This window comes from Cynocephalus volans, chromosome 14, assembly GCF_027409185.1.
Source record: "Cynocephalus volans isolate mCynVol1 chromosome 14, mCynVol1.pri, whole genome shotgun sequence".
In the NCBI taxonomy this organism is placed as follows: Eukaryota; Metazoa; Chordata; class Mammalia; order Dermoptera; family Cynocephalidae; genus Cynocephalus; species Cynocephalus volans.
The window spans coordinates 37,137,538-37,163,707 of NC_084473.1; the positions used below are offsets into that span (position 1 = coordinate 37,137,538).

The 26,170-nt window shown below is 37.5% G+C and overlaps 1 protein-coding gene across 1 annotated transcript in view; it reads right to left on the bottom strand.

Moving 5' to 3' along the window:
* Nucleotides 1–24,279, bottom strand: part of MAP4K3 (mitogen-activated protein kinase kinase kinase kinase 3) — a 184,411-nt gene extending 160,132 nt beyond the window's left edge. Inside the window, exon 1 of the mRNA XM_063077684.1 lies at nt 23,890–24,279. Coding sequence (XP_062933754.1) covers nt 23,890–23,985 — 96 coding nt within the window. The 5' untranslated portion in view covers nt 23,986–24,279. The remainder of the gene's footprint in view (nt 1–23,889) is intronic.
* Nucleotides 24,280–26,170: the final 1,891 nt, after the last annotated feature.

Consider the following 26,170-nt stretch of genomic DNA (forward strand, 5'->3'; position numbering starts at 1 on the left):
GTCAGCACCACGCTCTCCCAAGTGAGCCACGGGCTGGCCCCTTATAATTTTACAAGGGAGGGAACTGAGTGAGGGTACACCAGACTTTCAGCAGTAGACTAGCCCTGCATTTCCCAAAGTGTGTTCTGTGGAATTGGGATATTATAGTCATTAGGTAAAAAAATAAAAATACAAATAAATTTGTTTAGGTTCATGATAAAATAATCATTCAAAGTTAAAAAGTACATTTACTGCAGGACTTCTAATGTGAATCTCCAAATGGAGGAAAGGGAATAGCAGCATTTCCCAAGTTCATCTGATCATACCCTCTTTCAATACTTCAATTAAGGATCACTTTAAGGATCTAACATTCCAGAAAACACACTATGGGAAAATGCACTAAGGTGCCAAAGAAGACAAAAATAATCAAGTCAGAAAACATACTTCCAGAGGCAAAATCAGCTGACAGAGGTCCGGGACCTGAAAAAGACCACACAATGGCAGTAGAGAAGACCAAAATGTCCATCATGCCTAGCTGCAGAATTGACACCATCTCGCCTCAGCTATACACTGAAAGCTCAATATAGCAATTAATGTCTTCTCCAAAATATTTCTTGAGGTTCTACTGTGTTCTAAGGCACTATGCTAGAAGCTGGATTTATAACTATGAATAGGACAGAGGAAGTCCTTGATCCCATGAAGCTTACATTTCAGTTGGGGAAAACAAAAAACAAGAAAATAGATTGATTACTGCTATGCAGGAGGAAAGCAAAAAAATGAAAAAACCCAGATGATGTAATAGAATATGATTGTGACAGGCTGATACTAAAATAAAAATAAACAAATAAATAAAACTCTAGATATACCTAGAAGGGCTTTCCTAAACAGGGTCATAAATATAGGCCCAAATTTACTAAACAATGAAAAACAGGAACAAATACTGTACTACTACGATTAGCAGGGGCTGGCCGATTAGCTGAGTTAGTTAGAGCACGGCGCTGGTAACACCAAGGTCCAAGGTTTGATTCCTGTGCAGGCCAGTTGTCAAAACAGCAAAAACAACAACAAAAAACGTAGTAGGAGTTAACACTTATGGAAACACTATGTGCAGGTTACTGTACTAAGATTTAAATGTTTTATTATTTAAACCTCATAATAACCTTTTGAGGTTAAGTACTATTAAACATCCTCATCTTACAAATGGTAAACTGAACTATAAAGTAGTTAAATTACATGTCCAAGATCACAAAATTAAAAACTTGTACAGCTTAAATTAAAATTAAGCAATCTGGCTCAAGAGGCTAAATTCCTAACTACCTGGCCATCTATCTGACCAAGTAGTATCCACGTGGCAGATATTAACTGCCATTTGAATATTTTTAAAGACTTCTTTCATTTTCTCGTAGTATATTGCACGCAATTAACTTCTGTCTCCCTTTCTGACGTGACCAGTACAGAGACCCAACAAAGGTTTATAAAAGGCTAAGCTTTTTTCTTAGCAAGAGGAGAAACTGCATCTCAATTTTCAGTTTTACCGAGGTTGTAAAGAAATTCATCAAAAAGCAGACAGCAGCAGTGAAAGAGCCAGGCTAAATTTCTCAGACCTGAAGAAAACAACACAAGTAATCAAGTTCCAATACAGAAACAAAAGAGGACTTAAGCAAGAGATGAGAAAACTAGAGCTCTGAGTGGTTAAATAACTGAAGCAGTCATTCATCTAATTAATGAGGGAGCCAGGAGCAGAAACAAGTTCCCCTCAGTGTTTCTCCACCATTATCCAAATGCCCTGATGATAGAGACCACGCCAGGGCAGAAGTCTGGAAACTCCAGTGCAACCTGGAAAATGGACTGGGTACAGAGACAGTGATCAGAAACTGGTACTGTTGAGAGAAATAGGCACAATCACAAAATATACGAAGCCATAGAGTGACAGCCAAAAATGGGTCACAGCTAGTCGCTATAAAGACTGGGATTAACTCTGAGAATTCATTTGCTGTACATGGAACAGCAACATGGTACAGGTGCAGATTCCAAGAACAGGAACTAAACAAAGTGAGTACAATAAAAAAAAAGTCATAAGAAAAGCACCACTAGGGAAGGTGTAGGCCCACTGTGCCACCAGACAAGGAAGTCTAATAACAACTGTCCTCTGAGCTACCTGTAGAGTTCCTGGCATACAAGGTACCCAGGCTCTACCTCATACATGCTGACAGAAGCTTTTGGGTAAACGCAGCTTTGGATCACTTTGCTCCTCACGTGGGGCTTTTAATCTCTTGCTTTTTACGTGGAATGTACAAGATTCCAATATATTCCCAAAGTATATTATTCCTTTCTCCCTCATACCACTCTCTACCCCTTTAAGTCACAGCATACACAGTTATTCACAGATTCCTATTACACTTTCCCAAAGTGACCACAATAGAAGAGTAGTTCAAGGAATGTCTGCTAGAGAACATGATTATCATGGTAAGCTTTAACACTTTTTCTTTTTTGGTAGCTGGCCAGTATAGTGATCCGAATCATTGACCTTGGTGTGATAACACCACACTCTAAACAAAGCACTGTCTTACTTAAAACATGATTTTGTTCCTCTTGGTCTTGATACTTTACAATAAGCAACATGTTCCTAACAGCAACAGAAATAGCCAAGTCTGGAAAACAGAATCATACCCACCAACCTCTCCATCAAAGCCAAAAATGAGAAAGGGAGAGAAACCAATCTTCTGTGAAGATCAATGCACCCCAGATGCAGGAAAAAAACATTCTGCTTTTAACCTTAAAATTATATCATACTGATAAATCCTAATTATTATACGGGAATTTTTAAGTTTACATTAAAATCTCCTACTTAATAGTTTTTGGAAACCATTCTGAAGGAAAGAAAGAGGCAAGTAGTAATTCAAAAACACCATGGCTTACGATAATGTTAAGCAAATTTTCCAGAAAAAAATGTTTTCTTCAGAAGACGTCTCAGTAATGTTTTTGAGAAATTGTCCCCACATCCCACCCCCATTGCCACATGCTTACAGATCTCCATTTTCTACCCTGTCTACTGTGCCTCAATTCTCTTAGGAGTACATACCAATCTAATACTTTGAACCTTGTATAAAAACCAAGTACTATGTAAATGGTAATTCATTATATAAATAGTAATTAAACCACCAACTTCATAGAGAATCTTAAAAAATGTCACCAACGAGTTTTTTGGAGAACTAAGTTCAAGAGGTTATCGCAATTCCATGAGCCAGGTGCAACGACCCATAACTTGGGTATGGTTCATAACTAGATTGTCTTTTCTGTGGAATGACAGCCTGTAATTGCAAAGTCCAAACTCTTCTAGGAAGTGAGATGCTATTTAGAAGTTACAGTTGTCAAACAGCTCCAAATGTATGGGCATCATTTAAAAAGTATGTAGAACAACCGGACAAGCATCAGAATTAATGATTAAAGTTTCCTTCAGATTTTCTATGCTAACTGATGTGACACTGTTGAATCAACAGAGGAAATTAACAAACTCCACACTAAGAAATGGGGATTCTTGGCACACAAAAAAAGATCTCTTCCCTTTGTATTTATTTATTGGTAGACAAGTAATAGGTATAATCTGGCTTCAACTTAATTAAGACTTAGTTAAAACAGGCTTATGGGATTAAGTGCCCTTATAACTGAGTGGCAGAAGAAAAGGAGACAGCCAGTAAAGAGAAGAAAGGAAAATGAAATTATGGTGAAAATAAGACAACTGTGCACATTATTTCAATGAGGACCAAACAAACTAAACCACATTATGATAGTTTCTATGGCTTTAATGTCTCACCAATCCTTATAAGTTAATATGGTAGGCAATAATAGTCACTTTGGTGTTGATTAATAGCAGTTAATATAAAAATCCAATTATAAATCAACAACATTTGGAAGAATAAATTCCCTCTATCACTATCTTGTCTCTGATTTTAAGACTCAAAGTTGAGTCATACTGGTTGTACAACTCATTGAATTATATGGTGAACTGTGTGGTATATTTATATCTCAATAAGACGGTTAAAAATTTTAAGTCAGATGCTGGGGGTTGGAGATAGGGGAGCTGCACTAAACAAAACTACAGAATAACTAAGTTTTCCTACATAAGCTGACCAATGAAACCACATGCTAAACAGTCTCTGGAATTGATAAGATGTTTCTGGCATGCTAATAAAGAAATCCCTTCAAATAATTTGGTTCTTGACTTGATCGGCAGCCAACAAAACGCCTTTGCTAACTGCAATTGACCCACTCCTTTCCCCTCTGTGCAAGAGACATATGTGAAGAGGTTGAGAACCACATGTTTCTACCAGAAGGAAAAAAATAATCTTCTGGCAATCAACATGGAATGGTTTAGGGGAAAAAAAAAACTGTCCATGTTGTATTCCAGAACATTTTCAAAAGCGTACTTTCCTCACAAGCACAATCTCCTCAACAAGAAGCAAACTTTCCTTTCCTTTAGTGAGTATATAACTCCATTTCTGCATGTTTGCCTCTTTAAGGAAATGTACTCTTATCTAACCACTGTCCTCTCTCATTTTCAGGGGGGCACTTTGGGGATTTTTCTAATATCACTGAATCACTTCCAACCCTCCTTCCTTAGCAAAAAAATAATTCTTTTTAAAAAATGAGAACCAATACTACGTACGGATAGCTCCATGTTTTCACAAAAGTATGAAAAAAACCCAATGTAATGGGGACATTTCAAAGGGACAGAGGAGACAACCTGAAAGAGCTCCCAGTGGCTAAATTGCAGCAATTTGAGCAACAGAATAAATCATGTATTGGATTATAACCCAAAGTATAAAATAAATATAATAATATAAATATTATAATAAATAAAATAAATATCCCCAAGTCCATACTGATATAAAATAACTAAATACATAAATAAATAAATGGGGGAAAAGATACTAATCTCTACAGAAGAATTCCAAGTAATTTATGTAACTACTCCCTCAAAAAGGTGACGCTTAACTCCCCACCCTCTGAATGTGGCGTTTGTTTAGTGTCTTGTTCCAAAGTGTACAACATGTAAAGGTAGGAATAGTAGCTTTATGGTGTAGAAACCTGGTAAACATTATTACAGTGAGGTGATTAAGGTTATTAATATCACCAATGATAAGTCATACTTCATCCTCCCCTAAGTTTGTAACACCAATCTAACCATAAGAAAAACATGGAACTAACCTAAATTGAGAAACACTCTACAAAATACCCAACCAGCATTCCTCAAAACTGTCAGTCATCAAAAACAAAAACAAAAAAGTCTGTGGAACTTTCACAGACCATAAAATTTTGCTTAAGGGGACATGACGACTAAATGTAATATGGTATCCTGAATGGGATGCAGGGACAGAAAAACTAGTGAAACCCAAATAAACTTTGGAGTTTAGTTGATAGTAATGTTCTAATGTTGGTCCTGAGTGAGTCCTGACGAATATACCATGGTAATTTAAAATGTTAACAAAATGGAAAAGAAACTGAGTTACAAGTCTTTGTGACTTTTTGTAAATCTAAGAGTATTCTAAAATAAAGTTTGTTTTTTAAAAGCTTAAAGAATTAGGGCTGGCTGATTAGCTCATCTGGTTAGAGCATGGTGCTAACACCATGGTCAAGGGTTTGGATCCCTGTGCCAGTCAGATTGCCCCCCCTCACCAAAAGAATTGAATAATAACTTATATTTTTAAAATACTTTGTCTAAAATCTGATAAAACAATCTATTTAAATTTCACACCTTTTACATTACAGAAATTCTCTAAATTTTAATTCAAATATTGCATTATAATGTGAGAGAAACAGCTAAAGAAACTCAACACAAACAACACAAACCTACTGTAAAAATAGCAACTTTGCCCAGTAATTAACAGAAACCTCCAATTTTGGTTTTTGAAAGAAAAAAAAAGTTTGTCAAACCTCATGTAACCACAGTTTACTGGAGGAAAAAAAACCCTCAACATTCCAAACCAAAACATCTTATATGATTAGCAGACTTCAGTAGTGTTAGCAAATAAACATCATAGTACTAACCAAAAACATGAGAGCCCAAAAGAAAAATATCAATACAATAACTATGATATAAAAATGACACTGACATTATTGTTCAAGCTGAATTACATTCAAAAAGTAAACATAACTGTGTGTGGCCTGTTTCTCTAAAAGGCTTTATATTCTCTTCTCGATGCTCTTTGAAGATTTGGGGTTTGAGGTTTTATTGAAAGGATGATGGAGTATGAGGTGGGGACAGGCAAAGCAAAGAATAGAGAAGGGAAATATGAACAAGTTTCAATAGTGACATATCCCATCTGGGTTTCCTTTCACTCTGAACCTTCAATACTTTCTTTTTTCCATCTACTTTGTCACCTCCTAAGAATGACATGAAGGGAGAGCAGGGTGAACCCTCCTGCACAGACAGAGGTTGATCCTTTGAAGCACAGAGAGGAATATGAAATCTGAAAAAGTATTTTAAGGATGCAAAGTTGTTGAAAATTTTTATAATAATTGTGGATAATCTCTCACTATCCCTATTTACTACTCCATTTACCTGTTTCAACTAGAAAATATTAAGTAGCTTGTAATACCAAACATAAAGACCATAACTTCCACATATATGTGTACTTACAATATAAGTCTTTTATATGATATTTCATTCACTCAAATATCATAGTTCAAAGGAAAAACTGAAACCATCAATCATGAATTCCTTAACTATTAAAAGTGAAGAAGAAGTTAGATAAGAGCTTTTTCTTTCTTTGAAAATTCTTACTCTCATGTACTTTTTCTTCTTTACTATAACTTTGCATTGGTCCCTTCAAATCTGCTAGTCTATCACTTCCCCCTGAGAAATGAGAGGAGGGGGGTTCTACCTGAATATATTACCACATTCTGTCCAAAATGTATCTTCACATCTTGCTTCACTCTATTTTCCCATCTCTCCAGGTCATCTATGCCCAAAATTCCCCCTGTCATTTATCTAATTCACATCATTACCATTCACTCTTGAACTGGTACATCATCTTCCAGATAATCTCAAAAATCAGATTAAGGGTTAATTGTACACCCTATACCACATCTATCCTCCATAGGACTACAAAGTGGTCCCTTGCCATCATGTAGCTCATTATCTATATTTCTGTTCAAACACCTTCAAGGGCTTCCTTATTTCTATCATATTTACTTTATACGCTGGAGACAGTTTCTCAAGACATATTCTGGTCTCATCTACCTCTCTATAGCAAAACACAGTGACTACAAAGCATAGGTTGTGAAGTTAAGACTGCCTGTGTTCAAATCCTGGTTTCACCACTTACTAGATGTATGACCTTGGGACTATTCTTGACCTCTCTTTTTGTGCCTCAGTTTCCATATCTGTAAAATAGAAATAACAATGCCTACTTCATAAGGCTATGAGGAAGATTAAAATGAGAATACCTGAAAAGTGCTTACATAAAATCATGCCTGGTACACAGTATATACTCCATAAATGGTATTTACTATGATTAAAATTATTGTTATTATTAATATCCAGTATTTCCCACTATTCTCCAATACAAATCATTTGATGAAGTTTGACCTGTTTCCTGCAGGATCCCTTCTTGCTTATTCCTCCCCCTACCAGGTCTTCATTCTGCAATATTTGTCTCAACTACAGTGCCCTCCCACTTCACCTATTTAAATCTAAACCACATTTTAAGGGCCAGCTTTCATTCTATCTCTTCTAAAAAGCCTTTCCTATTTGGCCACGGACTGCAATTATCTTCTGGTCTTCTGAACTTTTACTGGGAAATCACATAATTCAATACTTAATCACAAAATGCTCCATACTGCTTAATGCTGTAGTTAAATTACTATTCCTATATCTATTCTGCCACCTCCTTGAGGACAGGGATCCGATCCTCTTCATCCTCTGTGCCAACCGTGATACAAAGCCCAACATAGATGCTCAATAAATACTCCTGAGAAACACACTAAAAGGAAGATAGGAATGATATGGTACTGTAAGGAAGCAGCAGGATCAAACTCCTTGACAACAGACTACAGAAAATGTCCTCATCCCCTCTTACTTTCTGAATCACTTATGATTAAGATTCTTTGCCAACCACTCTAAGAAAACGGCTCTACAGACAGCAATTACACCTTCCTAACTAGACTCAATGGTCTTCTCCCAGTCCTTACTTCCTCTAGTTCTCTACTGTATCTAACTCCAAATTACCACTTTACAAACTAAAACTCCATTTATTTGGAAATAGATACTGACAAAAGGAAGACCAAAGACACTGGGAGAGGACAGTCATCTATACACATCTATAGACTGAGGCCTCAGAAGAAACCAACCCTATCAAGACCTTAATCTCGGACTTCTAGCCTCCAGAACTACGACAAAATTAATTTCTGTTGTATAAGCACCCAGTCTATCTGTGGTACTTTTGTTATGGCAGCCCTAGCAAACTAATACAAGAGCCCAGAAACAGGCCCACACAAATATAGTCAACTGATCTTTCAGAAAGGAGCAAAGGCAATCCAATGGAGAAAGAATGGTCTTTTCAAAAAATGATGCTGAAACAACTAGACATCCACATGCAAAAAAAAAAAAAAAAAAATTCTAGATATACATCTTAAGAGGTTTCACAAAAATTAACTAAAAAGGGATCACAGACCAAAATGTAAAATGCAAAACTTTAAAACTTCTGGAAGATAACATATGAGAAAATCTAGGTGATCTTTGCGTCTAGCAATGAGTTTTTTGATATAACACCAAATGCATACCCATAAAAGAAATAATTGATAAGTTGGGCTTCATTAAAATTAAAAACTTCTGCTCTGTGAAAAACACTGTTAAGAGAATGAAAAGACAAGCCATAAACTGGAAAAAATTTGCAAAACACATATCTGAAAAAGGATGTGTATCAAAATATACAAAGAACTTTTAAAACTCAACAATAAAAAAAAATCCAATTTTAAAAAGGACAAAACAGATACCTTACCAAAAAAAGATATGCAGATGGAAAATACTGAACATCATTTGTCACTAAGGAATTGCAAATTAAAACAGCAGGGAGAAACCATTATGCACTTATTAGAATGGCCAAAATTCAAAACACTGACAACACCAAATGCTGGTGAGGATGTGGAGCAAAAGGAACTCTCTCCTCCACTGCTAGTGGGAATGCAAAGTAGTACAGCCACTTTGGAAGACAATTTGGTAATTTCTTACAAAGCTAAAAATAAGTCTTAGCACACAATCCAACAATCACACTCCTCGGTATTTACAAAAATGAGGTGAAAACTTATGTCCACATAAAAACCGGCACATGGGTGTTTACAGCAGTTTTATTCATAACTGCCAAAACTTGGAAGCAACCAAAATGTTCTTCAACAGGTGAATGGATAAACTGTGGTACAACTATACAATGGAGTATTGTTCGGCAATAAAAAGAAATGAGCTGTCAAATCAAAAAAGACAAGTAAGAACCTCATATGCATATTGCTAAGTGAGAGAAGCCAGTCTGAAAATGCTACATGTTGTATAATTCCAATTACATGACGTTCTGGAAAAGACAAAACTATAGAGACGAAGATCAGTGGTTGCCAGGGGTTGGGTGGGGAACAAGGAAGGGCAAGATGAATAGATGGAACACAGAATTTTTAGAGCAGTGAAACTATTCAGTATAATACTATAATGATGGATACATTTGTCAAAACCCATAGAACTGTGTAACACAGAGTGAACCCTAATGTAAACTATGGACTCGAGCTAATAATAATGTATCAATATTGGTTCATCAATTTTAACATATGTTATGCTAATGCAAGATAGAAAATGGAAAACCAGAGTTAAAGCCTCCACCAGCAAAGGGCAGAAGGGGTGTTAAGGATAAGGGTGGGAGGATAGGCGAAAGGAGAAGTGGGTCTCTGCTTGGGGTTATAAAACCTTCTGTGTTTGGGATTATATAACCCTTTGAGTACTGATGAACAGGCCTTGGGCTCACTCAAAATCGCACACTGGAACAGAGATTCATGAATTAAGCTAGGACCCTGGAAGGGACTGTGCTTTCAGTAAAGCAAAAAGAATTTTTTTAAAAGGCTAGGCATAAGCACAGGAGGATAACAACAAAGTCTGTCTCTACTCGGGCTTTGGATAGGGAGGAAGAAAAAACACCCTTTAAGAATTCAAAACCAAGAGGCTGATGCTCATTTTGATTTGCGGATCAAATTTGCATTATTCATAGTGGGGAATTCCAAACTGAGAAATTAACACAAAAATTAGTCCCAGACCAAGAACATTCATGAGCTTCCTGGAAGCAGCAAAAGCAAAATTGTTTTGGAAGGACATCACTCCCCATTCCCACCCCCAATTTGAAACACAAAGATTCTTACAGAAAAAAAAATAGAAAAATTCAAAATAAAAATAAAAATCTACCATGAGAGACAGCACACACAACAAACCAACAAACAGCAAGATTAAATCCTCCAAAATTTGAAATTATAGAACAATAATTTGAAAGAAAGTTAAGTATGTTAAAAAGAACTAAAGTAATAAAAGGCGCCAAAACTATAAGAACAAGAAACTACGCAAAAAGCATACACAGATTTGAAAAAGAATAACACAGAGCTTCTAGAAATGTAATTATTAAAATGTAAAAAGCAATGGAATCTGCTATGAACTGAACTGTGTCCCTCCAAAATGCTTATGTTGAAGCCCTAACCCCCAGATGTGATGGTATTTGGAGATGGGGCTTTTGGAAGAACACCATATTTAGATGAGGTCCTGGCTGTGGGGTCCTCATGATGGGATTAGTGTCCTTATATAAGAGATACCAGAGAGCATGTCCTTTCTCTTTCTCTGCCATGTTAGCAGACAGCAAGAAGGACATCTACAAGCCAGGAAGAGAGTCCTCACTAGAAACCAACTATACCGGTACCATGATCTTGGACATCTAGCTTCCAGAACTGAGAAAATAAATTTCTGTTGTTTAAGCCACCTAGTCTATGGTATTTTGTTATGGCAGCCCAAGCTAAGATATAATCTAACTGGCCAAATCTGAAATAGTTTGAGTACCTTGACCTTAGACATCTAGTTTCCAGAACTGAGAAAATAAATTTCTGTTGGTTAAGCCACCTAGTCTATGGTATTTTGTTATGGCAGCCCAAGCTAAGATATAATCTAACTGGCCAAATCTGAAATAGTTTGAGCATCAAAATAAATGATAGTGATGAATTAAAACCCAATGAATAAAATAAGAATCCATGAGGCCAACGATAAACAGAGAAGAAACAGCTCTGATTCACAGCAGAATGTCAACCAACACACGTAGAAGGAATTAATGGAGTCAGAAAATTCGTACTTTGCAATAATTTAAGTAAGAATCATGAATGGGTGCTAATACCAATAAGTACAAGTTTGATGAGGAACAAAATATTATAGACTCAAGGTACTCCCCACAATTTACTAATTAATTACAAGAGGAAAAAATCATAACTTTTTAGTGAAGAAACCTGGCAGGCCCATGTGAACCAAGTAATCAAAGTTAACATTAATAATGGGACAAATCAGCATCATGTGCCCCTAACATGATTCACGAAGGACACAGCATAACATGTAAATTTCTGCCAAAAATGTATAACTTGAATTTAATCAAAAGAAAACACAAGACATACCCCAAATGAGCGATGTTCTACAAAATAATGTGTACTCTTCAAAAATGTTAGTGTTTAAAAAGACAAAGAAGGGATGAAAAACTACTTGAGATTAAAAGACGCTGAAGAGACTTGGAAACTGAAAGCAGTGAGATGAACACAGTAAGATCATGGATTGGTTTCTGCACTAGGGAAGAAAATGCTATTAAAGACATTACTGAAACCACTGAAATTTGTATAAGGTCTGTAGATCAGATAAAAGCACTGTATTCATACTAACATTTCCTGATTTCGATAACGTACTATAGTTTTATTTAAGTGAATGTCCTTTATTTTAAGAAATACAAATTGAAGTGTTTAGGGGTAAAGGAGCATGATGTCTACAACTTTTATTCTCAAATAGTTCAGAAAAAAAAAAAATAATACATACATAGGGAGAAAAAGTGATAAAGCAAATGTGGTAAAATATTAACCATTGGTGAATCTGGGTAAGAGTATATGAGAGTTCTTTTATTTTTATTATTCTATCATTCTTTCAATTTTCCTGTGAATTCAAATTAATTTCAAAAGATTTTTTTTAAAAGTAAATTTCTAACAGCAGATTAGACAAAGACACAATTGAAAATAATAAAGATATGAACCATAATACAAAACACAGAATAAAGAGTTAGAAAAATCATGATGTTACAAGACATGGAGAAATAGGAGACAGCTAAAAAATACAACTGGAGTTCTACCAGGAAATACAGAGAAATAGGGGAAGAAACAACAAAAATATACCAGTTCACAATTTTCTGGGACAGACGAAATGTGGTACTCTTCAAATTAAAGAAAAACAACAAATATTTTTATTTAAATCCACAGACAACATTGTAAAACTGCAGAACACCAGAGACAAAGAAAAAACTCCTAAAAGTCAATCAGAGAGAAAAGATAGATTAGCTAAAAGGAGCAACAAATAAATTGACAACAGACTTCTCATCAGCAATAGGTAACTAGAAGACAACAAAATATCTTTAAAGTGCTGAAAGAAAACAACTGTCAACCTAGAGTTCTATGCCCCACTAAATTATGATTTAAAAGTAAAGACACTTTTGTGAAGAAGGAAAAAAAAAAAAAAGACTGAATTTACCTTACTTTAAAAAAAAAGCAAAAACCCTACAAAATACTGCTTTAATACTGAAGAAAACTGAACCCAAAATGAGGGAGTAAGATGCCAAGAAGAAATAGTGAGGAAAGAAATTGAAAACGTATGTGTGTAATACTAATCTGGGACATCTAAGAATAGTGGAGAGCCAAATAAGAGACAACACAAAACAGGAAGGCAGGGAATGAAATGAAGCATTCTAAAGTCCACATACTGACTACGAAGAGAACAGAGAAAGAAAGATTAACTTTAGACTAATTGTGTATGTTGAAATTTTAAGGGTAACCACCACAACAGTATAAAAATAAAATCTATAACTTTTAAACCAGTATAAAGGAGAGGGAGGAAATAACAGAAATCTCACTGAATACCACCCAAATAGCTACCTAAGCAGGTTAGAAAAACAAGAGTGGCCTTAATGAATTTGGGAAATAGTATATTGTATATCAAATGAGTTCCAAATTCTTCAGTTGGGACTCATTTGTCTGTATTTTGAATACCTGAAACATTATCTATCACATTTCTCAATATGACCCCTTAGAAAAGTTGTCTATTACCTCTTTGACCACTTAGGTTTCACAGCAGTAGTTTTATCCATATATAACCTTTTGGTATATATGGTTTTCTACAAATGCAAACCCAATTTTTAAGTCCCAGGTCAAGACTTGTTCTTCCATGAAGTCAACTCATCTTTTCCTTAAATTAAATTTCTATAGTATTTATACAGTTTTATTGCTCTCCTCTAACTGTTAAAATACTGCCTTAGAAATGTTCCTTAGATATTCTATTTATTCATATTTTGTTTCTTTATATCAAAGCATAAGCTCTTCAAGATCAGAAAGAAATTCTCCTAAACAATCTAGCAGTGTTGTTTATTTTTCACTTAACGATAAAGCAAACTCTAGGTGTATTTTTCTTTAATAAGCTCAAAAAATATGAATTTTACAAAATATGTACACATAAGCACATCTATCTCATATATAAAAATAAATCACGTTTATAAGGTCTTTGTTTTAATCTTTGGACACATAGAAAAGTGTATATATTTTTAATTAGTCATTTTTCCTGTCTTTTCCTTTCATTTTTTCCAATTTTAACAGGAGTCCATATGCTCAGGGCTAAAAATGAGCAAGGTTAAGGCAAAGGAAGGCAAACAGCACTAGTACAGTGAGAATTTTAATTAAAACTGAAAATGTGGCCCACGTTATAATTACTGTATTACCTTGAAGAAATATTCCATAATCATCTTTTACTACGATATTAGTAGAAAATGCTAGGGATAAAATTTATCAATTATAGAGGGAAAAAAAGGCAAAACACTGATAAGATAAAGATATAAATAAATGGAGAGATATACCATCAGAAAACTCAATGCTGTTAAGATCTCAATTCACAAACTGAGATGCAGATCCCACACAATCCCAATCAAAATCCCAGCAGGCTATGTATGTAATATCACAAAATTATACACAAAGACATAAAAAACATAAGTGCATGTAAAAACTGGTGCAATTTAACTAAGATTGAGTTGACTGTATTGTGCCAATCAATTTCTTGGTTTTCATAATGCACTATAGTTATGTAAAGATGTCACCAGTGGGAGAAGCTGGGTATTGGGCACATGAGACCTCTCTGTACTCGTTTTGTGAATTCCTACGAGTTTATAATTACTTCAAAATAAAATGTTAAAACCAAATCCCAGCAGGCTTTTATGTTTAACTTGAAAAGCTGATTCTAAAATTTATATGGAAAAGCAAAGGTGTGGAGTACACTAACATTAATAAAGCAAATGTATTTCACACAGCCTAGTTTCCAAAGACCTGTAGTTTCAGGTTTAGCCTAACTTTTAAAATTACATATAGAAATGTTAAACTTGCAAAAGACAGGAAACTTTCCCCAGGCTAAAGTCTCTGTTATAGATAAAGAATTGTAACACAGCAAAGCTGTTGGCTCAAGGACAGATGCCCTTGGAGCAGGTTAACCTACTGATTGATATGTTAAGAAAGTTGCTTTATTGTTATGTAAAAATACTGAGGAAACTGCTGTAGGAAAACACAGTATTTGCTAAAAACAAGCTTTCGTTAGTGGATTGACTTAACCTTTTGCAAACTGCATCATGGAATGTCACTTTGCTATTTCACTGATGTTACCAGCCTCTATTGTTAAACTATACTTAGTCATAACTCCACCTATGCTCCTTTTCTGTAACTTTCTGGCCTGGAGAATAAATACGGAGACAGAAAAAATTAACCCAGTTCAGGGTTAATTTTCCAAGGAGGAATGCCTCTCTCTTAAGGGTTCCTGGAAATTAACCCCTTTGAGGTGTCTCACTGCTCAGAAGTAATGGGCTTTGAGCAATCTTTCTTGCATCTTTGTCACTCCCTGTAAGGCAAAGCAACACAAAGTACCTAGAATTGGTAAAACAATTCTGCAAAAAGTAGAAGAAAGCTGGAAGAGTTACACTGCTTGATTTCAGACTTTCTATAAAGCTTCAGTAAGCAAGACAGTGAAGTATTGGTGAAAGGACAGACATACAACTAACAGAACAAAACAAGAAAACATATCCACATGTGCAATGTGAATTGATTTTCATCAAAAGTGCCAAGACAATTCATTTGTGATTCATTTATATGAAGTTCTAGAAGAGCTTTCATGTGACACACTGGCCAGTTAGCTTAGTAGGTTAGAGTGTGCCCTTGTAAAACCAAGGTCACGGGTTCACTTCTTCATACAGACCAGCTGTTTCCCCACCCCCCCAAAAGAAGTACAGTGATAGAAATCAGAACAGTGAATGTGGGTGGGGGTTGGAATGGAGATGGTGAGTGGTGCTGTGGCACTTGTGACTGACTGGGAAGGGGCACAAGGGAACTTTCTGAGGTTCGGGAATGTTCTATCTTAATAAGATCGTGGGTTACACAATTGCATACATTTGTTGAAACTCATCTAAATGAAACATGTAAGATTTGTGCATTTCACTATAATTTAATTTTTAAAATATACAATAGCATTAAGTTTTATAAAATATTTGAGCATAAAAAAATGGAAGGAAATACATCAGAATATTAAGAGTATTATCCTATTATGAAGAATATTTTTCCTACATATTGTTTTGTTTTCTCATTGTCTATTTTTTAAAGATGTATATATTATAACCAGAATAAAATAAGATTTTAAAATTTATGCCAGAATAAAAATATCTAGCCTGTATTCTACTATTCCACTCACTAATTCCTTATATTAATTACCCTCCAAATCTATAACATTTTTCTTCAATAAGAGGACATATCTTTGCATGTGTTCCTGGCAATCCCTCAGTAAGAGCTGAGAGAAAGGTACTGACTTTATCAGTTCCTGTTGGTTCTAAAGACACTACTAAAGAATTATTATTTTCCACAGAAAAATGAAGAAACTCATTATTAGTGCTTCTTAAGAGTAACCACAGCAAGAAAATAATGAAAAGAAATCCCACAGATATCACTTTATTTTCTAATAAAACATCCAAAATTCATCAACTCACTTTATTGTCTTTGTAATAGATATTATTCTCTTGCTATTAATTTATTTGGACAAACACTTATAAAGCACCTACTATGCACTCCACTATCAGGCTTAAAATTTAGTCCTCTGAATCACCTCTCTCCTCCCCTACTTTTCTTCACAAAGCCCTGTCAATTTTTCTCCAAGATGCTTTTCATCTGTTGCTTCCTTTCCATTCTTTGCTACTATTTGCCTTATCTGGCCTATCACTTACCTCACCCTTAGCTTACTCCATATAATCTTTTAGCATAGTTCAGTGAATCCCTGGGGATCCCTGGGACTCTAGGAGGGTCTGAGAGGCCAAAACTATTTTTTATAACCATTCAGAAATGTTACTTGTTCCCTTTTTTTGTGTTGACATTTGCACTAAGGTGCAAAAGCAATGGTGGTAAAACTGTTGGTGCCTTAGCACAAATCAAGGAAATGGTTCTACAATACTCTAGCAGTCATCATATTCTTCACTGCCATGCAGTCAGAGTTGGGGAAAAGCCAATTTCATTTAAGAATGTCCTTGTTGAAGCATAAACATTATGAGTTTTATTAAATCTTGACCCTTGAATGCAGGGTATTTTAATATTCTGTGTAATGAAATGAGAAGTATGCATAAAGCACATCTTCTGCATAGCAAAGCACAATGGTTGTCTAAAAGACTGAGTTGCAAGCTGAACTAGCCACTTTTCACAGAACATCATTTTTACTCAAGAGAATGACTGACAGACAAACTGTGGTTATTTAGGCTTGAATATTTGACAGATATTTTCTTAAAAATGAGCCTGTCACTTCTTTGAAAACAACTGACAGTATCTGCTGCAAGTGATGCATCTAGCAATTTCAAACAAAAATTTGAATGTTGGAAAACTTGGATCTATCATCAACACTTTAAGACTTTACTGATGAGATTAGTGACGATTTTTGATACTATATAATGTAATATGACAACTCTGTTCTGGATAACTCAGTGAAACTATATTTCCCAAATGATCGATGCGTGATATTAAAAAATCATGAATGGGTAAAAAAGATCCATATTAAGTCCAATAATCAGCATTTTAACATAATGGTAGGAAGGTTCATTGCTAAGATCTCAGATGCTGCATTGCAACTGATCTTTAAGAAGCTACCACTTGGCAAGTTGTGGAAAAGTGTCAGAAAAGAATATCCACTATTATCTAAAAAGGATATCAAAATATTCTACTTTTCCAGCTACATACACGTGAGACCAGATTTTCTTCCTGTACCTCAACCAAAACAAAATACTGCAATAGACTGAAGAAGCAGAATTGAGAATTTGCTGTCTTCTATTTAACTTGATACTAAAGAGATTTTCAAAATGTACAATGCCACTTCTCACTAAACATTTTTTTGAAAATATAGTTATTTTTCATTAAAATGTTATTTATGCTAACATGTGCTACTTTTATTAGTCTTTTTAATAGGTTAATACTTTTTAATATCTCAAGTATAATTGCTAATATGGTAAATAGCAACCGATATAATTAACAAACAACTTTGGGGTTCTCAATAATTTTTAAGAGTGCAAAAGGCGTTCTAATACCAAAAAGCTTAAGACCAGCATAATTCTACCTAGAAGATATTTGTCCTTCCTCTCTGATCCATTCTGATGATTATCAGAATTACTCCTCGTACAAAAGTCTTCAGTGCTCCCAACATCCTACCACCTCACATCCAAAACAACTTCGCTTGGCTTTCAACAAGTTTATAAATTGACCCAACCTTATCCAGCAAATCTTATTTCTCCATGCTCCCCAACACAAGCATTCCACATTAGTCAATCCTCTCTTCTAAATCTCCAAGCCTTTATCCAGGTAGTTATATTCACCTGGAATCCCTCCCCCACCCCGCTTTCTGCTTTCCTCCTCTCTTTCCCTGCCTCCTCCAAGCTATCTAAACCTCGCTCGTCCTTAGGAACCAGAGGGCAAAAGGGACAGCACCTTGAATGTTTGGCTTAAGTTTGTACTTTAGTCTATAGGCAATGAACAGAAGATTCTTTGAGCAAGGCAAGGTGGATGCTTTATGGAGAAAGAATTTTCTTATAATCTGAAATTTCTGAGAAGAGTTTAAACAAAATAAACACCTTATTTGAACATACCTAAATTTATGGTCAAACCTAAAATTCTTCCACAGAGTTTGAGGACTAAGGTAGGAAGTATACTGTTACATTAGGAATCCAAACCTATAATGTCAGGTCAAGGCAGCTGGAACTCTGAAAGGTGGCATTTTCCAGAACAAAAAAAGTCTGTAAAAAACAAAACTTAAGTAGGGAAGAAACATGATTTCATCTCTTGAATCTAAAGCTTTTTTGTATTGAGAAACAAAGTCCTCTTCCTAAAAGCCCAATTTAATCATATTTTCAAAAAACAAAATAAAAGCAATTTTAATAGCCTACTGATATTTTCACTAGTCACTAAGGGTCTTTAGTTTAAAATGACACAGTATCTCCATATGCATAATAATATCAGACTGAGGGAAATGGAGAAATAAATACTATGGGGGTGGTGGGGTGGGGAGAGATTCTAGGCAGAAACAGCAAATGCAAAAATCCTGAGACAGAGCAAGAGGATGAGAAACAGAGTAGGTCAGAAGGATAGCAGGAGAAACATATAATAGTAAATAATACTAGATACGAATAGCAATTAACAATGACTGAGTATTATGTGGCAGGCACTGTCCTAAGTACTTTTCAAAGCATCTCCATTTTACAATTGAGGAAACTGAGGCACAGAGAGGGTGATTAAGTAACTCGCCCAAGGTCAAAGAGCAAATGGGTGGTAAAACTAGGCAGTCTGGCTCCAGAACCTTGCTCTTAAATCACAATACTATGGTACAGAGAGGTTAGTTACGGAGATTATGGAAAGTCTAGAAAATCTCTCAGCCAGTAAGAGATTTAATATGATAGAAATGAGGAAACCAACAGGGTTTTGATCTAGAACTATGATAACTAAAAGCACACTTTATGTTCTTGTAAATACCAAGTACCAAGCCTTGACATTTTTGCTACTCTACTCACAGTCTCTAACAAATTTCCTTTCATATTATAGCTGTTCAATATATGATGGTTGTTCAATGTATTCTTATGAGAGAACTTACTATTCATTCTTAATTACAAAATAATGCATTAGATATGCTGTCACAAATAAATATATACACAAAGCAAAGCTTGGAGGTAAGAACCTCATTTAGGGAATCATAAATATCGAAGTCATGTCTAGTTTTTGTCAAAAGCCCTAATACTGAAACACACATAGATACAAAACCAGTATCAACATTTCCAAAGAATGTTCTACAAGATACTAGTACTAAGGACAAGCAATGGGTATTACAGAGAAAAAGAATCCCATCGTCAAGTAAATTCTGAGTTTGCTGGGTTAAGCAACGTTTAACAGGTTTCTTTACCACAGGACTGCTCAGTCTAATATTCTCACGGTACTGAGCAGCCTTACCACACTTTGGAAAACGTCTGTGTACAGAATGTAGCAAATGCCTTCAAAATCTAGTCCAGAAGTAAAAGATGTCAAGGCTTCAAGCCCTAACAAGTTGTCAATATTGGGGCTTTTGATAAAAGCTGGACATGAGGAAAGGCATACATCTGGAGGAAGATGTAGTGTGTGAAGAGGTCAGCTGGAGACAATGGGCTACAGCTCAGGAAAAAGCACAAGGCTGAAGACAGAGGGACCAAGCTAAAGCCATGAGACTAGATAAGATTCTTCTGAAGGAACACTTTAAGACTATTCCTTCAAAACATCTTTGCCTTATCCTATCTCCAGCTTTACTATCTCCTTCTTTCTAGCAGTAAATATAGATAAATGCCAAGACATGAAGACTTTAAGGGTAGGAATAATATAAATTAAACTGGAAAAGTGCCAAAGAAAAGATGGCACAATCTATGTGAAAATCATACTGAATATTGACAATGTGATCTTGTATAGAACTACCTAATTTCTCCAAGAAAACTCTTTAAATGACAAACCTATATAGATCATCTGTTCTTTTCTTTTTTAGGATTATGGACCTCTTTGAGAATGTAATGAATGCTATAAGCCATCTCTCCAGAAAAACACAAATACATATAACATTAAGCCTATTAATTTCAGAGTGCTTCATGGGCCTACTGAGGCCCAACCATACAAGTACAGTCGTCAAGCCCTAGGTCCCTAGGGAAGTTTGGCTGCAGATACTTCATGACAAATAAAGCCCTCAGGATTACAGGGCACTTAAGTAAGGTATGCTTTTTTAAAAAACTGTATCTCCAAGTACTTTAAAACAGTGCAGATAAAATGTATATTGGCCTTAAAAAATAAAGATAATTTATTTGTTGGGTAAAACAGGAATCATTTATTCAACATCAAAAGCAGAAGAACATATGACGGTAATAATACCTACACAACAAAACAGCTCTGAGAGGCTAAGTGATTTTACAAGTCACATAGCAAATAAGTTCCAGAAAGTCCACATCCTAGTTCAGCACTTTTTAACTAAACCATGACACCTAAAATACAATAAATGTTATTACACTGAGTAGGATACAGTTTTCAAATTAAAATCCCTTAAAACAACAACCTTCCAAGAATGACTATAAATAATTAGGTCTCTAACTTATTTACTTAATCTGATCATTCCATTTTTAGCACCTAAATGCTGACAAAGAGCAAATTATATATATTGGCTTTTGAAAACAAAATGCTCTCCTACCTAACTAATGAACACAATTTGTATAAGAAAAATCTAAAACAGCAAAACAAATACAAAAAATATGTATCTTTATAGCATGAACTTAATAATAGACAAAATCATAAATAGTTTAGGCTTTGGGTTATTTATCAGTCACAGGTTATGATGCTAAAAACCACATTCTCTGCTTTGGGTCCCTGGTTTTGGAAGAGCCTGGCAGGCAGCATCTATCATCTGATGTCCACTTGGCAGACAACAAAAACACTAAGGCCTTGGTACACAGCAGGAGTTAGGTATCCAACAACTACGTAAAGACTCACACTAACTCAGAGTGTAGCTACAACTCAAACACCAAACTAAATGCGTGCCTCAGTTTCTCCACTGGAAATCTGATAAGACATTTCTGCCCACATCCTGTCTCACAGAAGCAGTACTGCCTACTGGTTAAGAATGCAGTCTCTCACTGGTTTGAATTTTGGCTTTGCTACCTACCAACTTTGGCAAATTACTTTAATCTCCCTGTGCCTCAGTTACTTCAACTGCAAAATGGAGTAAATAACAGCACCTATTTCATAAGGTTGATGTTAGAATTTAAGTAGAAAATTTTAGAACAGTGCCTGGCAAGTAATAAGCACTCCATAAATGTTAACTATTATTATTTTAAATGGATGACAAAATTAATCAATTTATTATGCCTCTATTGTATTTAGATTTCCTTAGGAAATGACAGCCCCTAGTCTTTTTTTACTTTTTAATCATGTGGCTTAACTACTAGCTCTTTTTTTTAAAATATAGTAAACACATGGCCAATTGTTCCTATAAAGAACTCTAAAAGAATTTACTGTACATGCTGCGACCTAAGATTTATACATTCATTAAGTTTTAGTTAACTTTTCATCTGAATATAACTGGACTCCCCCAACCAATCTTTAGCTACTTAGACTCATCCACTTCGACTTTCACAGTCATCACCATATTTCACAGGTACCATTATTTTTATCTGGACTATCACAGTGGCCTCATAGCTGCTCTTCCCCTCCAATCCAATCTTCACACTGCACGGGGGAAATCTTTTAAAAATCCCAATCTAACTTCACTCCCCTGCATAAAATCCTGCTGCAATGGCTCCTCATTGCCCTAAGAAGTCCAATCTTAAAAGAACTAAAAGCCCTGCAAAATCTAGGGCCATCCTACCTCCCTGGCTGTTCAGGCTATACAGGCCTTCTTTCAAATCCTGACCCGCTTCCTCAGGCATAGAACCTTCACACATCATGCTCCCTCTATCTGGCATAATCCCCCCTCCCCATTGCCCTAAATAATGCCTAATAATCTTTCAGATCTCAACTAAAAAGATGTTGAGCCTCTGACTCCCCAAACAAGATCAGGTCCTCCTGTTACATGTTCTCACAACCCTAATCCTAATCCTTTTCTCCTCTGCAGCATAAAATAAAACTGCAATAGAATAATTACTTAAACGGTTTTTTAATGTTGTTCTTGTCCAAAAAAATATAAACTCCAAGTAAGACTTAGGATCACATCTATCTTTTACTGCTACAACTCAAGTGCTTAGATGCCCAGTACCTTATACATCGTAGGTGTGCTCAATACACCTGTATTGTTTATAGGAAAAGAGATGAGGTACATGATGGTGAAAAGCAAATCATCCACAAAACAAGACCAATGAGGAACACTGGCTGCACTGTATTAAATACCTAAGTCACCACAAGCATTACACTGAAGAGTAAAAACCTATTGCCTAAACGTGGGCAAAATAAAGTTAAAACTAAACTTTCCAATATAAAATTAAGTTTCAGTGTGCATCCTCAGGTGTTATGCGAAACAGGAGAGGCTCAACTTCAGCTACCAGTAAGAAGATAAACAACTAAATCAAGACTGCTGCCACATTTGGCACAATCCTCTCTTCTTGGCAGTCTCTGCGAGGGCAAGAGTTGAGCTGGCCAGGGAAGAGTGATTTATCCTCCTACATTTAGAAGTGGTCCCTCTACAAGAGGAATGCTGTACTACTAATGGACTTTGTATTCTAACCTTGTCAAACCAGTACCTTTCCTAAGTATTCAATTCACTTAAAAAAAAAAATCTGATTCCTATGTGTCACTGACAAAAACAAGTTTCAAATGGCATCATAGTCAATTCGACTTGGAGAAAGCAAAGTTGCTCTTTCCTCCAAAAAAAAAAAAAAAAAGAAAGAAAGAAAAGAAAGAAAGAAAGAAAGAAAGAAAGAAAGAAAGAAAGAAAGAAAGAAAGAAAGAAAGAAAGAAAGAAAGAAAGAAAGAAAGAAAGAAAACCATACTAACTAGATCTCTTTTGTAAAAGAAAGTCATTCCTTGGAAAATTAAAAGAAACCGACAGGCGAACGCTAATAGACTAAAAGCTGAGAGGCTGTCGATGGAGGTTGCCTAGTGTAGTAACTACCACCAGGCCTGGTGGGCAGCCGCTCCCAACCTCCTGCCGGCGATCCAGGTCCGCGTGAAGCACACAGGGTTGGCAAACGCCACACCGCTGCTGTCTGGTTCGCCGCGCTGACCCTGCCAATGCAACAAACGCCCAGACCCTCTCTGCGCTCAGATGGGTAGAGTGGCCCGCTCCCGTTCAGCCCTTCCCTGTAAAGGCGCGACAGAGGGGAGGTGTCAAAACCGCGTCCACGAGAGGCTCAGGTAAGGACTTGGAGGTCTCGGGGTTAAACATTTGGCCCTTTGTTCAATCCAAGGCAGCGGAGCCCTCAGCGCCCGCTCGTCCTCTTCCCCCACTGCTCCCGGGCGCCAGCGTCTCCCGGGGACAAGCAGCTCGGACTCGGACGCCCAGGCTCGGCGGAGCCCCAAGCCCACCCCGCGGCCTCGGCGGCGCGCGGTCCCTGCCTTTACCTTGTAGACGTCGCCGTAGGTGCCGCTGCCGATGCGCTGAATCAGCTCGAAGTCCTCCTGCGGGTTCCGACGGGACAGATCGAAGCCGGGGTTCATGGCGGGCCCCGGGTGCCCCCCGCCTCCCTCCCGGGCAAGGGAGGGGGGGCGCTCAGGGGGCCACACGGAGAGTGGGCGCCGCTGCTGGCCCCCTGCTCCCCCGGCGGTCACAATCGCCCGGCTCCACGCTGAGGCCGCCGCCGCCGCTCCCCTCACGCCGCCGCGGACGACGACGACCGGCCTAACCGTCCCCGCCCCCCGCAGCCCGCCGCCGCGCCAAAGCCCGGTCACACCCACAAGGAGAGGAGAACGCTCGCAGCCCCTCGCTCGGGGTGAAACTCCAACATGGCTTCCGCTTTCGCCGCTCCTCCCCCTCCCCTACTCCGACTCCTCCACTCTCCTCCCTCTTTTCCCAGCTCCCGCCCGACTGCGCAGCCGCGATCCCGGAGGGAGCGCTCCCAGGCCCGCGCGCGTCCGGCCCCGTGCGCGCTCCGGCTCCGCGCGCCAGCCCGCGGGGGAGGGGGCCGCAGAGCGACGCGGGACCCGAGCCACCTCGGCTTTCCCGGGTCGCGGACTCGCGCCCGGCTGCCTGTCCCAGGGACCGTTTCTGATTCCCCTAACGACAAAGCTTGACTTGCTTGTCCCGGTCCTAAGTAGATAGTGTAGTTTTCATTCGCAAGACAGCCAGTGTCTCAAACTTTAAAAAAAATTTTTTTTTTTAAGAAACATCTACAGAGAGGATATAACGGAGTGTCACAGCCTTTCGGGGATTGCGGGGAGGGGGTCGACCAACACACCGTGAGGAAAGCCGCGAGAAAAATGAGCTGTGCTTGCTCCGACACCCCACACTCGGGCCCTTGGAGTTGGCCTGCCAAAGTGCAAAAGAGGGCAGGCCGGGAGGACAGCCAGGGACGCGCGGGGAGTGGGCAGGGCGTGGGAAGATCTGCGGGAAAAGCACGCGGAGCAGCCGCCCACCTTCCCGCGTGGCGGGCGTGGGACGCCGGCAGAGCCCTGAACTAAAGCAGTGATTGACTTCCCTCATCAGAGGGCTGGATTATCAAAGGCTCGGGCGGGGACTATGCAAGCTGTCAAGCAACAATGCAAAGGCGCTGTGGAGGGTGCGGCGTGGACTAGATCCGTTCCCGCATCTGAAATGTAAACACGTGATGATCTGGAAGCTCTAGCTGTGACCCTACCTGTCCAAAGCTCCACCCTGCTTAAGACCCAGATTTGCAAGCATTACATCCAAACTTTGTGGACGCCAGCCCTGACTGCTAATCCTTGTCCAAGAAAGCATGCGGGTAATGGAGGGTTAATTTTCTGTTCGCAATAAACCACCCACTAGGCCTTTCCAAAAGCTTTAATCAACTAGGTGATGGCCACTTCGGCAATACGACGTTGGATTTTTGCTTCAGAAATAAATGCTTCCTTAAAAAAGATGTTGGAAAATGGTCATCTCGTCACCTAGCTTTTCAATTGTTTAATTTTTAATTCTTTTAATCATCAGTAATATGAGAGTATCACTTAAATTACTCCCTAGGAGTGTGTATCATTGGATTTCTTCTACATGGATCTACTTTAAATCTCTGGTATTTCGAGAATTAAGCTCATGACTGTAAATGTTATTCCGTGGCTAAGGATGCTGCTTTTGCCTGTTTAAGGTACTTGCCTGGGTCCCAGAGCGCAGGGCTTCCTTCAGTGTGCCACATTTAGAGAATTGTTTGGCCTTTTTAGGCCAAACATGAGGATAATTAACCCAGAATTCAGATAAGCAGACCTAACAAATTGTCCTAAGTAGGAACCAGTTCTGCTCTCTTTGTCTGCCTTTTTAATGCCTGAAAGCCAAATTCTCAGGATTGAATGCTGCACAGAGGGTTCTAATGGTTTCACCGTTTTGTTTGTTGGGATTATCACCTGTTCAAGATAACTTTGCATTTGCATGACTAATAGACTTCTTTCAAAGGGAAAAGACATTTTGGTAGGGCTGGAACAGTCTTTAAAGTTTTGTTTGTTCCATTTTGGCAGGGCCTACCTAGTCCTTCTGAAAAGGGGTAGGTTTTCTTGTAAGGGCCTGATTTGCCATGAGTTATAACATAAATAAAAGGGCTTTTGCAATTAACTGCTCAAAGAATAAAATATTTTGTTCTATATCCAAAGCCTTTTTTTTCATTTCTAGCACTCCTCAACTTTGCTAGAAGTAACACTAATGATCACACTTTCTTTGAATCAGAGAAAGAGCTTCCCT